Below are 14,877 nucleotides of genomic sequence, written 5' to 3' on the forward strand. Positions count from 1 at the left end.
GGCTCCAAGGAGGTGGTGAAAGCCATCATTTTCCCCGTGACAGGGCAGCCTGTGTCTGCTCCCAGGAGTCATAGGTCCCGAGAGAGGCAGCCTGGGGCACCACGACGCTGGACGGGGAGTGGTGAGACCTGCCCTGTGGGAGGTATCCACTGCATAGGCGGGTCTGCAGGGCCTGGGTTCACCCCCTGCCCAGTGAGGGGCTGGGCCTCTCTGACTCGGGTGGGGCAGTGGCCAGAGGGGCCACCTGTACCCCAACCCCCAGGCAGTGGGCTGGACAGCTGGGCTCCTGGCTGTAGGGCCAGGTTTGAGTGAGATCCTGGCCGGGCGGCAGCAGTTAGGAACAGCAGCCCAGGATGGCAAGGGTGGCCTCTGTGCTCGGGGACCCAAGCCCCTCAGTGTCTCCCATGGCATCTGGGGCTGTCCTGCTTGCCCCTACCCTTGTGCTCACTCCCACCACGGTTGGAGCAGGCCTTCCTGGCTGGGCAACTTCTGAGCGTCTCCGAGCCTCCATTTTCTCGAATCTGTGAAATGGGACTGAGGAGCCTTCTCGGAGGGTAGAAACGCACATGGAGCACCCAGCAGGTGCTAACTCCCCACCCCCAGGTCCAGAAGGGCTCCAGGACCCCTTCATTTTACAGAGGGGGAAACTGAGGCCCAGAGAGGGCAAGGGAGACACCCCTGGGCACCCTCTTCCCCCGGGGAGGGAAGGGGCCTTGACCATGCGGCCAGAAACCGAATCTCAGCTGTGGTGACCGGTGTCCTGCGCCCATCTGCGGGTCATGATTTTCTCGGCCTGGGTGGCATTACAGGCCTGTAACCCGGCTCGCACAGCTGTCCTCGATGTATAATGCATGGCAGGCACAGCGCTGCTCAAATCTCACCAAAAACGCAGAAGAGACAGCAGGCCGCAGGAAGGGCGCCAACCTCGGGCCACTGCAGCGTATGCCCAACTGTCAGGACCACAAAGGTCGGGCCCCAACATCCACCACTCCTTCAGGTGCTTGTAGATTCACTTAGCGTCCGGCACCGTATGTGGGACACAGGGACGTAGACACTCCCGTCACCTGGGAAACACCACAGCAGAACTCTGTCCCAGTTAAAATTCAGAGATCATGGTGACACCGTGGTAACAACAGCCATGAGGTCTGGGTCCCACCATGTGCCAGGCGCTCTCCATAATTCCCATCTTCCCGACAACTACAGAGTTCTTCCTGACTTCCCAGCGAGGAAACTGAGGCTCAGGGAGTGACTCCCCAGGGCTTCTCCCGGGCCACAGGTGGAGCAGGATTTGGCCCCAGGGACCGGGAGGGTGGCATGAGGTCCCCCAGGCTACAGGTGCTGCTCTGGGCCAAAAGTCCATTCCCCTGAGCCTCAGACCAGCTTCCCACCTCTTCCATCTGTCTTCTCCCGCATGAGGGGGCTGCTGCCACCCCAGCCAAGCCCTGCACTCTGCCCGGGGAGGGGAGGTCCTTGCCCTCACCCCTGGGAGCAGATTCAATGGGGGGAGGGGCTGAGGGCTCCAGGTTGGGGAAGAGAGCAGGGGGAAGCACTGTCAGGTTCACAGCTCTGTCCTGGCTGGGCAGGGACCAGGGCATTGTGGTGGCCCTGTGGCGAGGGCCCACCTGGGGTTCAGCCCTCCTGTGTCCATCAGACTGTCAGAGCCAGCTTCTCTCTGTGCCGCAGGGTCTAGGGACTGACTTGACCCTACTTAAAGCTCTTAAGCCACCCTGTGCCTGCATTGTGGACGCTGGGAGAAGACACGAGACTCTCGGGTCCGAGACACACAGCAGGAAGCAAGCCTCATGTTTTGTTGGGTTCCCTTACCCGCCAAGTCTCAGGGTGACGTGATATGGGCCCAGACAGCTGCTGTGCACACAGTGGGGTTGTGTCACAGCCGAGGACCACTGAGCCTGGGGAACCCCTGTTTTATAGCGGGTAGAAAGCAGCCTGCTTGGCCCTCTGGGTCCCTCTCTGTAGACGCAGCCCTGAGAAACGGCTGGGTAAAGAGCAGCCAGGGCTTCGCATCCTTGGTAGGAATGTGAGAGACTCAACCAGCGCCAAGGCCTCCTCTGCCCCCGAGCCCCACCCACCTGCTTCTTCCTCCACTGCCAGTGCCCCTGGACCAAAGGAGCAGCGATTTGAGGGCTCCCAGTCCTGGCAGGAGCAGGGACTGGGATCTCAAGTAAGATTCTGAACCCAGCTCTGCCACGTCCCAGCTGTGGGGACTTAAGAAAGCCCCTTGCCCTCTCTGAGCCTCAGTTTCCCCATCTGTACCCTGGGGGCTGTACTGGGGGTGGAGGTACTATACTGGGGGATTCCTCTGGGTGGTCTCTTCCTCTCATATGACCCAGGGACCTCAGATCTCCCCAACCTTCCCTGAGGGTCTGCTCCCCGGGCCCCCGCACTGTGGATGGTTAAGGTGCCAAGGTAAGGGATCCCACACCCAGCCCAAGCCCGCCTGGCCACCTGACACCTTGGCCTTCAAATATTAATGCGATGCCTCCCGCTCCCATGGGCGGCAGCTGCGACAGCCCCCGACAGCCCAGGACGGCCGCAGCTCCTGGTGCTCACAGCCCAGACCCTGCTCCCGAGGGTCCTCCCAGGCAGGCGGGCCGGCAGACGCTCCCCACCCTGCGCCTGGGATCCTGGGCTCTCCGCACGGATTCCTGGAAGGAGTGAGGCGTGAGGTGCGTGATGGCTGGGCAGATGGGGTTTCAGCCTGTTCCTTCCCAGCGGCCACAGTGGACTGAGGGTCCTGGACAGGAGAGCGACTGAGGGACTGGAGCAGTGGGTGCAGAGCCAGGGTTCTCCTGAGGGCACCCCCAGGCTGGGGTGGCACCTAAGGCTTGCATCTCCTTGCTGGGAGGTGGGACTGGGCCCCCCCTACGGATGAGCACAGGGATGCTGAGAGCGGCCAAGGGGTCTGCAGCAGCAGGACCAGCTTCTTCACGTGCAGGGCCCTGTGCAAAATGACAATGCTGGCCTCTTGTTCACAAATGCCTGAGAATTTCAAGAGACAGCAGAGCGTTAAACCGAGCTGCAGCACAGGCCACGCACGGCTCCAGCCCCAGGCCACACGTCCTGCATGCGGCTGGTTTGAACCAAGTCCTCTGTCCCACTCAGGGCTCTCTCCAGTGCCAACCTGGGGGCCCTGAGGCTGTGTCCCGTCTCCACTGCCCACTGCTGGGGGGAAGCGAGGAGCTTGAGTCTGACAGCCAGGGTGGGCTTCTCAGAGGGAACGCAGCTTGTGGCCCTACTAGCTGGAGAGGCAAGTGGGGGCAGCTGTGTGGTAGTCGGGCATGAAGGCGACATGGGTGCAGCCGGGAGCCCAGGCACCTGCTCTCCAAGAGACAGGGTCAGCCAGCCTTCAACTTTCAGCTCTAAACCAGAAGGTGGCAAGCCTGGCTGGGAGGGCAGCTCAGGTGTCCTCCTGGGGAATTTCCCTGCTGCCTAAAGAGGGACACGCCGGGGCGGGGAGGCAAGCACAGTCCCACTGCTGATGGCACCTGCGGTGTTAGGGCAGCCCATGGGCCTTGCTCCTCCTGCTCCGCAGCCCTGGGACTCTTGGTCCTGTGGTCCGATGCAAAGGCTGAGGCCTCGTGGGGCTGAGATCGGGGAGACTTCCAGGTCAACGGCTCTTTCTGGCCATCCACTGGTCAGTGCTTGGAGGCAGGGAACGTGGCCACGGCCAGGTCTGTGCCTTGCCCCAGACGTGTGGCAGGGGGTAGAGGTGAGGCGTGGGTGCCCCTGCAGCCCCGGGCATGATTTCCCCGACACCAGGTTCCCGGGGTTGATCTTGGTGGTCTGTTTCCAGGCGGCCTGGACACTGCATGATGGGTCCACGGTGGGCACAGCGCCACTGCTCTGATGTGTGGCCATGGTCCCCGCTTATGGGGCTGAGAAGTTCCAAGTTCGTTGTGGTTTTCCCCTGTGCCCAGGGGCCGGCCACCTGCTCTCCCCTCAGAGAGTGTGGTGGTTCCAGGCGGTTCGTCTCAGCACAGAAGTCAGGGACAGTCAGGGAGTCTGTGTGTGCACATGCATATGTGTGCATGTGTGCGTGTGCACGCATCCCTCGTAAGGCCATTTGGTGAGAAAAAGCTGGTCACCAGGCCCTAACCCAGTGCCCGCAGCTGCCCAGTTAAGCTGCCTCCAGAGGGAGCCCCTGAGCCTTGAGGGGCCTTAAGATGGGGGTTCACCCGTGGGAATGGCATGGGGGCGCACAGTGGGAGATGACACTCAGACGAGTGCATGGGGCGTTTGGGGAACCCTGTCACCCAGTGTGGAGGGGGTGGAGAGACACAGGGTGGGGGACAGAAGCTCAAGGGGCACTGCCCCTCCCTCCTGCTCTCTAGCCCTGCCACAAGCTGTGCAGCGCCCCCGGGCCGGGGCCAGGGCTAGCCCACTGGAAGCCCCCAGCCCCACCTGGTAGCACTGGCAGCCCAGGTCGAGGCCCACCTGGGCCTCCTGCTGACCAGACCTGTCCACCCGCAGGTGCCACTCCTGATGACGCCCCCGCCCCCACCCTTCCCCCCTCCTCCGCTGTCGGCGGCGAGGCTCTCCCCAGAGGATGGAAGAAGAGGGGGCTCAGGTCTTGGGAGCCCCACCTGTGAGTACGCGTCTCCGGGAGGGCTGGCAGGGGCCATGGGTGCCGGGAGTGGATGCCTCTGGCCTCCCCTCTGAGATCCTTCGAGGGGGTTGGTGGGGGAGTAGCTGACTCCAGGCAACTGGGCACACTCAGGACGGGGTTGGGGTCACCCCTCCCATCGCCCAACACCCGACTTCTTCCAGGTCTCCTCTGTTGTCTTCGTTGCTTCTTTAAAGGGAGAATCACCATTTTCCATAATGGGCCCTTATTATAATCACAATTCTATGGCCTCCTGCCCACCCTGCGGGAGTCCCTCTGTGAGCTCTGAGCCCCTCAGGGCCAGGATCTCCTGCCTGTGATCTTGGGCAGCCTCAAGCCCTCTCTGGGTCTCTGCTTGTGCAGAAGTAAATCCAATGTCAGGTCACTGGGACCTAGGCCCCTTCGGGATCTGCTGCCATTGTCCATCTCCAGCAGGCCGAGTGTCCAGGGGCTCGCAGAAGGCAGGTGAATGGTCCTCAAACTGCAGGTCACCACCCGTTAAGGGCTTGTGGCCAGCATTTATCAAAATGAAATGAGACAGCATGAAAATCATCAGCTAGTCCCATAGGTAGTGAGAATGGAATGGGTTGTAGTGATCTAGTCACACGTAGGGGTGTGTGTGTGTGTGTGTGTGTGTGAGATGCAGAATGTGTTTCTTACTAGGGAGGGTGTTTGTAGGGGTGGGGGAGAGGCAGTACGAGGACAGGCTTTGCGGTCTGCCTAGGCTGCATTAGGTCCCCAGACCACCCCATGCCCTTCCTGGCTCCCTCTAGGCCGTAGGAGGGGGTGGGGAGGGGCAGGGGAGGACCCCTGGGATGGCATGAGGGGGCTAAAATGCAGACTGTCCAAGTGGCCAGGTTGGGGTAGCTCCCTGGATGCCCATGGATGCCCCAGCCATGAATGAGTTTGCCCAGCCCCAGGGCACTTTGTGGGGGGCTGGTTGGGTCTTGGGCTCCACGTCCAGTGTCCTTCAGGGGCCGGTTCTGCCCCAGATCTGGGGTCTTCCACTCCCCATGCCTTGCCCTCTCTGGAAGCCCCTCTGACTCCAGCTCCCCCTCCTCCTGCAGCAGCTCTCAGCCCGGCCTGGCCCAGCCAGCCTGACCAGCCTCTTCCGAGGGAGCGGACGACCTGCACAGCCCCCCCGAGGGTCACCACCAGCACCACGGCTGTCCTCATGGTGAGCCCCCACCTCACATCTCTGTCTCCCGAGGCCCCCAGCCAGCCCTCAAAGCCCAGCTGGCCTCTCGCCGTGTTCTCCCATGTGAGCCCAGGCAGGTCACTTCTGGACGTCAGGCCGGCACCCGGGGTGACTGGCTGGCTCTGGAGGGCACCCCGGGTTCTAAGGAGGTGGGAATTTCAGGGCCACAAGCAGCTTGCCACTCCATCATAGAAGACCTGGGACCCCTCTCTGATCCCAAGAGTCTCAGCTCCTCACCCTGACCTCTGAACCCAGGGGTGCTTCGTGCCCCCTTCAGACGCTGCTGTCCCGGTACAGAGCAGCAGTCGTCCATGGGGAGGGTGGGCCTGGAACCTGCTGCCCTCCTCCTTGGGGGTTCCCAGTCAGCCCAGGACCCACTGCAGGAGGCCTGCTCCTCTTTCTCCTCCTCTTTCTGGGCACCAGGCCCTTATAAATCCAACCCACCCTTTCCTCGAATGGGTCCTGGGAACTCTCCGCCCCTGAGATGTTCTGTGCCATCTGGAAAATGCAGCTCAATGCCCCCCCTCTTGGAGAGTTACAGTGCACACAGCACACTAAAGGCTCTGACAAGTCCTGCAGTCCAGAATTGGCCACCAGACTTTGACTTTGCAACTATTCTCCAAATTCATCCATTTGGTGTACTCTAGGCAGTGTCCTCTCGGCCATATACAGGAGAGGGGAGGAATCTGGTTGCCTCTCACCAGCGATCCCCCACCACACACACCTGGGGATACCCACAGGGGACACCTCGGGTCCCTGCCCTCAGAGGCTCACACCTACCAGACTGCAGGGTGCTGTCGTGGTCTACCCGCCCTCCCTGGCCGGCCCCCACCGCCCTCCTCCTTGGGCCATGCTCGCGCCGCGCAGCCCCTCCGTCTGCTCCGGGACCGGGGTCCCCTCTGGGCCCGGACTGATCAGCCCGTGTCCCCACAGGGTGCGGAAACGCCGGCGGGGGATGTCCCAGACGGCCTGGCTGCGCTGCAGCTGGACGGGCTGCCCTCGGGCGACCTCGACGGCCTGGTGCCCACGCGGGACGAGCGCGGCCAGCCCATCCCCGAGTGGAAGCGGCAGGTGATGGTGCGCAAGCTGCAGGCACGCTTGGGCGCGGATCCGAAGGAGCCGGAGGCCCAGGTGGGGCCCGGCGAGGCGGGGCCAGGAGGGGCGGGGCCCAGCCGGGGTGGGCGGGGCGTAGAGGGCGGGGCCAGGGGCGGGGCGAGGGTGGGCGGGACAGGGCTGCAGAGGGGCGGGGCCAGGAGCGGCCAGGCATGAATGGGCGGGGCCCTGCGGGAGAGGGCCAGGGCGGGGTCCGGACGGGACAGGAGCGGGACCGCAGGCTTCGTTCTGGCAGGTGGACGTGGAAGGTGGGGTCCCTGCCCATGCCTTGAGTCCTGAGACCCCACTGCGTGCCCCTCAGCTTCCTCCTCTGCCAGACGATGAGGTTGAACCCGATTGGAGGGTGTGAGCAGTGCCCGGTTACTGCGTTACAGGCATGACGCCCACAGTCTCTTTTATCTAACGACTTATGTCCTCACCTACCTTGTGCCAAGCCCTGTTCTCGGCGGTGAAGGGGACCAGCCCTGACTCCCTGGAGCCTCTATTCCAGCGGGGACGACGGGGTGACCGGGCAAGGGCAACTGCACTGGGTGTGTGGGGCGGGGAGGGTGATCTCAGGTGCTATGGAGAGAGGCAAAGCAGTGAAAAGGGAGGGGGCTGTTCTGTATGGTGCTCCGGGCGGCCTCTCTGGGGAGGTGACCTTGAGCAAGGGCCAGAGGGAAGTGAGAGAGGAGCTTTGTGGGAATTTGGGACAAGTATTCCAAGCAGAGAGAACAGCGAGTTCAAACACCCTGCGGCATGAATGGGCTGGCCCAAAGGAGGACCAGGAGGAGGCAGGACCACTGGAGTGGAGTGAATGAGGGATGGTGGGCTCAGGGTCCCTCCATGTCTCTGGTCCCACAGACTGAGAGCACTTGGGGGCAGGGCTGTATCCTGGTGCCTGGGCAAGCCCAGGGCGGGTGTTTTGGGGTGAACTACTGAGAGAACCCAGAGCAGAGGGGTTGAGGCTGCCGCCCAACCACTGGAGTTTGGTAGGAGGGTCTGGGAGGGCTCTGAGGAGGGAGATCCTTTGGATTAAACATTGAGGCGATGAGGGGGAGATTAGGAAGACGTGGGGTAGCAGAGCAGAGGCACCCTGGCCTCTTCTGAGGGGGAAGACTGGGCCCCCATGGGGCAAGGTGGCTGCCCTGAGCCTCAGACTTGGGACTGGGGCTGGCCAACCACCTTGTTTACTCTCTAAGTCCAGGCAAGGGCCAGCTGGTGTCCAGGGGCTGGGCTGGAGCCCCCAGGGGCACGTGGGGCCAGGACACCCACGAGGAGCCTGTGTCCAGCGGGAACACGCCCTCTCCCCACCACGATGAGCGTGGGCCACGGCCCGGCTGACCTGCCTTCCCTGTGCCCAGGACGACAGCGGGAGCGCGGGCCCTGCGGAGCAGGCGGCCTGGCGGTACTCACAGACCCACCAGGCCATCCTGGGCCCCTTCGGGGAGCTGCTGACTGAGGACGACCTGGTGTACCTGGAGAAGCAGATCGCTGACCTGCAGCTGCGGCGCCGCTGCCAGGAATACGAGAGCGAGCTGGGCCGGCTGGCGGCCGAGCTCCAGGCCCTGCTGCCCACGCCCCTGGTCAGCATCACGGTCAACAGCCACTTCCTGCCCCGGGCGCCCGGGCTGGAGGGCGAGGAGGGCCCTGCCCTGGTGGCCGAGCCCAAGGAGTCCTTGGGGGCCTTGGAGGCCGCGCCCGACGGGCAGCCCCTGCCCTTCTGGTGCAGGCACATCTCCAGGCTGGTGCGCAGCATGTCCCTGCTGCTGAAGGGCATGAACGGGCTGGTGCAGGGTGAGGAGAAGCCAGCCGCCCAGCCCCGGCAGGAGGCCCCCAGGGAGGCCCCGGCCAGCCCCCCACGCAGCGCGGCCCAGCGCGAGATCCAGGAGTGTGGGGTGTCCGTGAGGACGCTGCGTGGCAACTTCGAGTCAGCCCCCAACCCACCCTGCACCCCAAACCCGGGCACCAGTGAACCAGGGGCCCGGCCCGGGCAGTGCCTGAGGGGCTGCTGGTCCGCCCCTCTGCAGCCCCGAGGCGAGGCCAGGCCGGGCGACGCAGAGGAGGCCAGCGACTCGGGCATCAGCTGCGAGGAGGCGCCGTCGGAGGCGGGCGCCGTGCCCAGCCCCGATCTGGCCAACCTGCGCAAGGAGCGCATCGTCATGCTGTTCCTGAGCCACTGGAAGAAGTCGGCCTACACACCGGCCCTCAAGACGGCTGCCTGCAGGACCCTGGAGGCCCACCGCACCGGGCCGAGGGGGCAGGAGGCGGCCAGGGGCCCCCGGCTGCCCTCTCTGCTGCCCAGCGAGGGGCCCCGGCTCGGCCACCTGTGGCAGCAACGGAGCATCATCACCCACCTGCTGGGCAACTGGAAGGCCATCCTGGCACACGTGCCGGCCCGGCAGCTGCGGCGGCTAAGCCGGCGGCCCCGCGGCCCCCTGTCCCCCGAGCAGTTCCTGCCCCACGTGGACGGGGCGCCTGTGCCCTACGGCAGCCTCACGCTGGACCTCTTCATGCTGGGCTACTTCCAGCTCCTGGAGTGCGACCTGCCGGCCGCGGAGCGCAAGATGCGCCACCTGCTCTGCTTCGAGGTCTTCGAGCACCTGGGCGCCCATGGCTGGGAGGCCGTGCGTGCCTTCCACAAGGCCGTTACCGACGAGGTGGCCGCCGGCCGCCGGGCCTGGACCGACGGCTTCGAGGACATCAAAGCCCGCTTCTTTGGCTCCAGCCGCGGTCCCGCCTGGGACGTAGAGCCTGGCCGCAAGTCAGGCCTGACCCCGCTCGGGCCCCTGCCCCACGCTGCTGTCCCCGGCAGCGGCCTCAAGCCCGCGGCACAGCGCCTGGGGTCCGGCTCCCAGCGGGGCAGCTTCAGCAACGAGGACATCTGCGGCTACATCGACCGGAGCTTCGCCTTCTGGAAGGAAAAAGAAGCCGAGATGTTCAGCTTTGGAGAGTGAGACGGGCTGGCAGCCTGCCTTCCTCTGGAATGGGGTTTTGGGGGTGGTTTTGGTTTTCTCTTCTCTTTTCCTTTTTCGCCCACCTGGTGGCCGGGCAACCCCGAGGCCAGGCCGGCAGATACTGAGCATGCTGGTTGCTTCCCTCCGGTTCTGCCCCTTAACAGGTGCCTCCTCACTGGTGGGACTCAGCTTCAGAATCCTTCTCACCACTGGACCCAAGAAGCCCTCTCGGGCTCCTGGTCGGCCCTGAAGTTAGATGACTTGGCGTCCCGGCCCCGGGTCCCTCTGCCTGGTCATCCCCCAGGCACCTGGGATGCTGGCCTATTTCCCCAGAGCCTCTTTGCAGTGTCCCAGGTCACCTGGGTGTCCCGCCCCTATGTTCCTCTGGTGCTGGTGGTCCCGGCTGCGTCCAGAGCCTGTGTCTGCCCTCCACTGGTCCTGCCTCGGTTCCTTCTGGTGACCTTGGGCCATGCCACTTCACTTCCCCAGGCCTCTTTCTCCATCTGTGAAGTAGGGGAGGTACTGGGGGTTGGAGAGAACGGGATTCGATGGGCAAGATGCCTCCTGTCAGACCGGACTGGTCTCTGGAATTTTCCAGGTCAGGGAGATGGCCCACGCTGACGTGCGTGCTGGTCATACACAGCCACCTGCTGACAGACACGTGTTCCACTGCCCTGCCACTCTAGTGCCCCACCCCAGGGTGCTCCAAAAACGAAGGCTCCCTGTGGGGCTCCTGTCCTTCAGCTGACCACCGCACCCCACCAGGCCACACGGCCCGAGGCAGCGCGGGGCCCCACCTGCAGCCTCAGGAGAGCAGGGTCTGAAGGAGCGTCTGTGAGAGAGGCGGTGGCTGAAGGGGGCTCTCAGCAGAGGGGGCTGGCATCCCACCCTCAAAGGTGAACCTGGATCCAGAGGAGAATGAATGTTGGGGGGTAGGCACACAAGCCGGGCCCCGATGAGGGGCAGCCACTTCCTGGGGTCACCCGATGTCACCCACACCTTCTCCACGAGGGGCCAAGGAAAGGAGAGGGGTGCTGCCCCTGAGGGCCTCCAGTTCTGCAGAGTATCGTGGAACAGGACGCTGGCGACAGACCCCCAAATGGCTGGCCGTGGGATGACAGACCCCATGGCGTCCAGGAGATGGGCCCCCACCACTGGGACCCAAGGAGGGCTGGCCCCAGCCCATGGGGCTTTGGGGAAGGGCTGTCCTGCAGCTGTGTGATGGCCCCAACAGGTAGTGTGTGGGGAGGAGGTTTCAGGAATCTTCCACCGGCCACCGCCTCCCTGCCACCAGGCTCCTTTGGGACAGGGGTCTCTGCAGTGTCCCCACCCGCTGGCAGAGCTTGAAGGGCGGCAGGCGAGGTGTTGGATGGAACAGAGTGCCCTCCCAGCCAGCTGACTCAGGGTCCCACAGGGAGGGACACTCAGGAAGATATGAACCCCACAGGCGGTTGAGGCTGCCAGTGTCGGGAAGGGAAGGGGTGCTGGCCCCAGCTCCAGAGCCTCCTGTAGAGCCAACCCTGGTCTTGAATTTGCTGAATAAAGACTCCCATTCCTGGCCAGCCTGCATGCTGTGCTTGTTTTCCCCTGAAAGACCCACCTGTGCCCAGAGAGGGTCCTGGCACTGGGTGGGCACCGAGTCATGTGTCCTCGTCTCAGGTCCATCAAAACTGCAGAGGCCACATGCTTATCCCCAAAGAGCCCTCTCTTCCTCATCTGTAAAATGGGGTGCATGCTGACCTGCCACTCCCAGGGTCACGTTGAGGGTGGACTGCGGTCCCGGACAGGGGAGTCTCTGTGGACAACAGTGACACTCGCCCGCATGCATCGGTATTTCAAGGAGCAGGTTGTAGTGAGCAGGACACCAACTCTGGGCAGCCGCGAGCATCTCAGCGCTGTTGCATCAGTGAGGTCCTGGCTCTTGGCCCCAAAATGCGACCAAGGGAGCCGGACGAGGGCTGGTCCACAGGGCACCACCACTGCCTGGGCTGGCGGGGGTACAGGTCTGAGGGTGGGGCTGCGGGAGCCCTGGGGTAGGGGTGTCAGAAGGTACTGGACACTCCAATGTTTCCCTCCTCGGATGCCGCCTGTGGGACACTGTTTTTCCACGGGCCTGGCAAGGGAGGGGGTGGGGGGCATGGACACAGAGCCCAGCCTCAGAGGTCGCCTGATGGCTGGGGGGTGCTCAGGGGAGCCCTGGACAGGGGACCAGCATGCCCGACTCAGGGCGTCCCTGCCCACTTGCTGTGGCCTTGGGCAAGTCCTCCACAGCCTCCAGGCCTCAGTTTCCCAGCCGAGGGACCAGACCAAGGCCAGCAGGGAGCACCCACAAGCATCTTGGGTCCCAAGAGGACCTGGGCTTGGGTGGGCTGCCAGGAGAGGGGTGAGAGAGGCTCAGACCGAAGTTTGAAGTGTGGAAGCAGGGAGAGGGCACCTCTGCTGGGCACTCAGGGCTGACTCCCCAAATGCCTTCTGCAGACACCCTGCTTCCTGGGGGTCTATAAAAGCACTGTGTCCTGGGAGTGGCCCCAGGGATTCTGAGTCCCCCGGCATGGGCTGTGCTGGGAAAGCTGTTTTTTTTCCCAAGACGTTCCAGGTGATTCTGATGCTGAGCAGCCTGGAACCCCCAACCCACTAGCAGCTCACCTGTGGGGAGTAGGTGGCCCTGCAGGAGACAGGGGCTGGCCCTAGCATGGCCGCAGTCTCAGCCATAAGCCTGTTCGGTGCCTATAACCCTGTTGTCCAGTTGGCAAACACTCACCGAGGACCCCAGAGTCCCTACATAGGCTGCAGGCTTTGGTGAGGTGACCAGACACAAAGCGAGGTGCTGACCCCGGCAGCTTCCAGATGAACTGGAAAAAGACTGGAGAAAGGGAACCCATCTCTCTCCCTGGCATACACATGTGTGCAGGACAGAGAGGGAGAAGAACGAAGCCGGATCAAAGTGGGTGCAGGACCAGCACCTTCTCCCTCATGACTAGAACAAAGATGGTAACCATGTAAGCGCTTCACATATCCGTGCACAGGTTTAATGCAAAGTTGAGCACCTTTTTTTCTAACGGCTCTAAAATTTATTTGAAAGAAAAAAACAAATAAGCCAAGAAGGCCCCCAGGGACACGCCCCCCACCCCACCTCCTGTGTAGCCCCTCCCACATTGGTACCACAGAACTGGGCACTGGGTAGCCCTTGGAGTGGCTTATAAAAGGCTCCCAGGGGCTGGCCCCGTGGCCGAGTGGTTAAGTTCGCGCGCTCCGCTGCAGGCGGCCCAGTGTTTCGTTGGTTCGAATCCTGGGCGCGGACATGGCACTGCTCATCAGACCAGGCTGAGGCAGCGTCCCACATGCCACAACTAGAAGAACCCACAATGAAGAATACACAACTATGTACCGGGGGGCGTTGGGGAGAAAAAGGAAAAAATAAAATCTTTAAAAAAAAAAAAGGCTCCCAGCGTTGATTCTCACCTGTCTCTGGGGGAAGCCAGCCGCCGTGTTGGGAGCAGCCTATGGAGAGGCCCCCGGCCCCAGTCCAGCCTTCAGATGACTGCAGCCCAGCTGACCCCTTGGTGCCAGCTAAGGACAGGGGCTGAGGCAGAACCACCCACTAAAGTGCTCCCAGAGCCGTGAAACTGTGTGAAACTAATAAATGTTTGTTGTTTTAAAACGCTAGATTTTGAGGTGATTTGTTATGCAGCAACAGACAACTAATATGACAGACAAGAAAATTTCAATAGAAAAGGAATGAAGAGGGGCCGGCCCAGTGGCGCAGCGGTTAAATTCAACACGTTCCGCTTCGGCGGCCCGGGGTTCGCCGGTTCGGATCCCGGGTGAGGACATGGCACCGCTTGGCAAACCATGCTGTGGTAGGCATCCCACGTATAAAGTAGAGGAAGGTGGGCACGGATGTTAGCTCAGGGCTAATCTTCCTCAGCAAAAAGAAAAAAGAAAAGGAACGAAGATGATATGAGGACAGCATAACTGTAGAGCAATAGTCTACCAAACAGGGGGGTGCTGACCCCAGAATGCGGTCCCTCAGATCAACAGACCAGAAGAGAGAAAGCTGAGACACAGAAAACACTGCCCCGAGGTCCAGGTGCCAGCCAATCCCTGGGGGAAGAAGGAATTGTCAACAATACTGCTCAGAGTGTGGGTAAACTATTTGGGAAAAAAAAAAAAAAAGTCTGACCTTATGGCACCCCAAGGCCCAAAATAAATCCCAGACGGAATAAGAGATACTGTGAGCAAGTCAACCCATAAAACCCTAAGAGTTGTGCCGGGTCAGCCCCACCGTGTGAAAGCCCCAGGCCAAGCGGAGGGAGTGCATCACTCGCCCAAGCTGGACGGCCCTCTGGTACGTGCACTGAGCTGTAAAAATGCTCACACTCTTCACCTTGGTGAGTTCACGCTCCAAATCTATTCCAGGGAAATAATCCCAGAGGTGGCACCATATTAGCTGTCATAGTCCAAAAGGGCCGCCGACTCAAACGTCCATTAATAGAAGTGACTGGGTGTCACTTCCAACTTCTTGAAGTGTGATAGATCCTCTTATGCTGACATTTTAAATCATATTTTCGAAGACTGATCATGTCAGAAATGCTCGCGGTATAATACTGGTAAAACGGGACACGAACACACACCTGCCGTCATTCTCATGCCTAGAGTAGTAATAGCCTGGCAGGGGAGATACCGCTGTGTTAATGGGGATTGTCTTTTACCTGTGGAATTTCCTGCTTTCTATTTTTCTGTGTTTTCCAAATTTTCCACAATGAGCGTGTGCTATTTTTATCATCATAGAAAGAAACAGGCGGCGTATTTTTAAAAACTGCACCACTCATTAGCAATCTGATGATGAGGCTCTGTTTTGAGCCCCTGGTATTGAGTTTCCCAAACTGACGTGTCATGTGAGGTGCTGGGTCTCCCATCATCGTCCCCGAAAGGCCTCCGTTCTGGGCACGCAGTGTTGTGCCCAGGTCCCTGTGACGGCGGCCTGTCATCAGAATCCCCTGTCC

At 61.9% G+C, this 14,877-nt stretch overlaps 1 protein-coding gene across 1 annotated transcript in view; it reads left to right on the plus strand.

Moving 5' to 3' along the window:
* ESPNL (espin like) overlaps window positions 1-11,433 on the plus strand; it is a 29,782-nt gene extending 18,349 nt beyond the window's left edge. The window contains exons 6-9 of the mRNA XM_070618709.1: window positions 4,492-4,606; window positions 5,692-5,801; window positions 6,756-6,953; window positions 8,279-11,433. Of these exons, the coding sequence (XP_070474810.1) occupies window positions 4,492-4,606; window positions 5,692-5,801; window positions 6,756-6,953; window positions 8,279-9,871 (2,016 nt within the window). The 3' untranslated portion in view covers window positions 9,872-11,433. The remainder of the gene's footprint in view (window positions 1-4,491; window positions 4,607-5,691; window positions 5,802-6,755; window positions 6,954-8,278) is intronic.
* The last annotated feature ends 3,444 nt before the right edge of the window (window positions 11,434-14,877 follow it).

The sequence above is a fragment of the Equus przewalskii genome, chromosome 5 (genome assembly GCF_037783145.1).
Source record: "Equus przewalskii isolate Varuska chromosome 5, EquPr2, whole genome shotgun sequence".
NCBI lineage: Eukaryota > Metazoa > Chordata > Mammalia > Perissodactyla > Equidae > Equus > Equus przewalskii.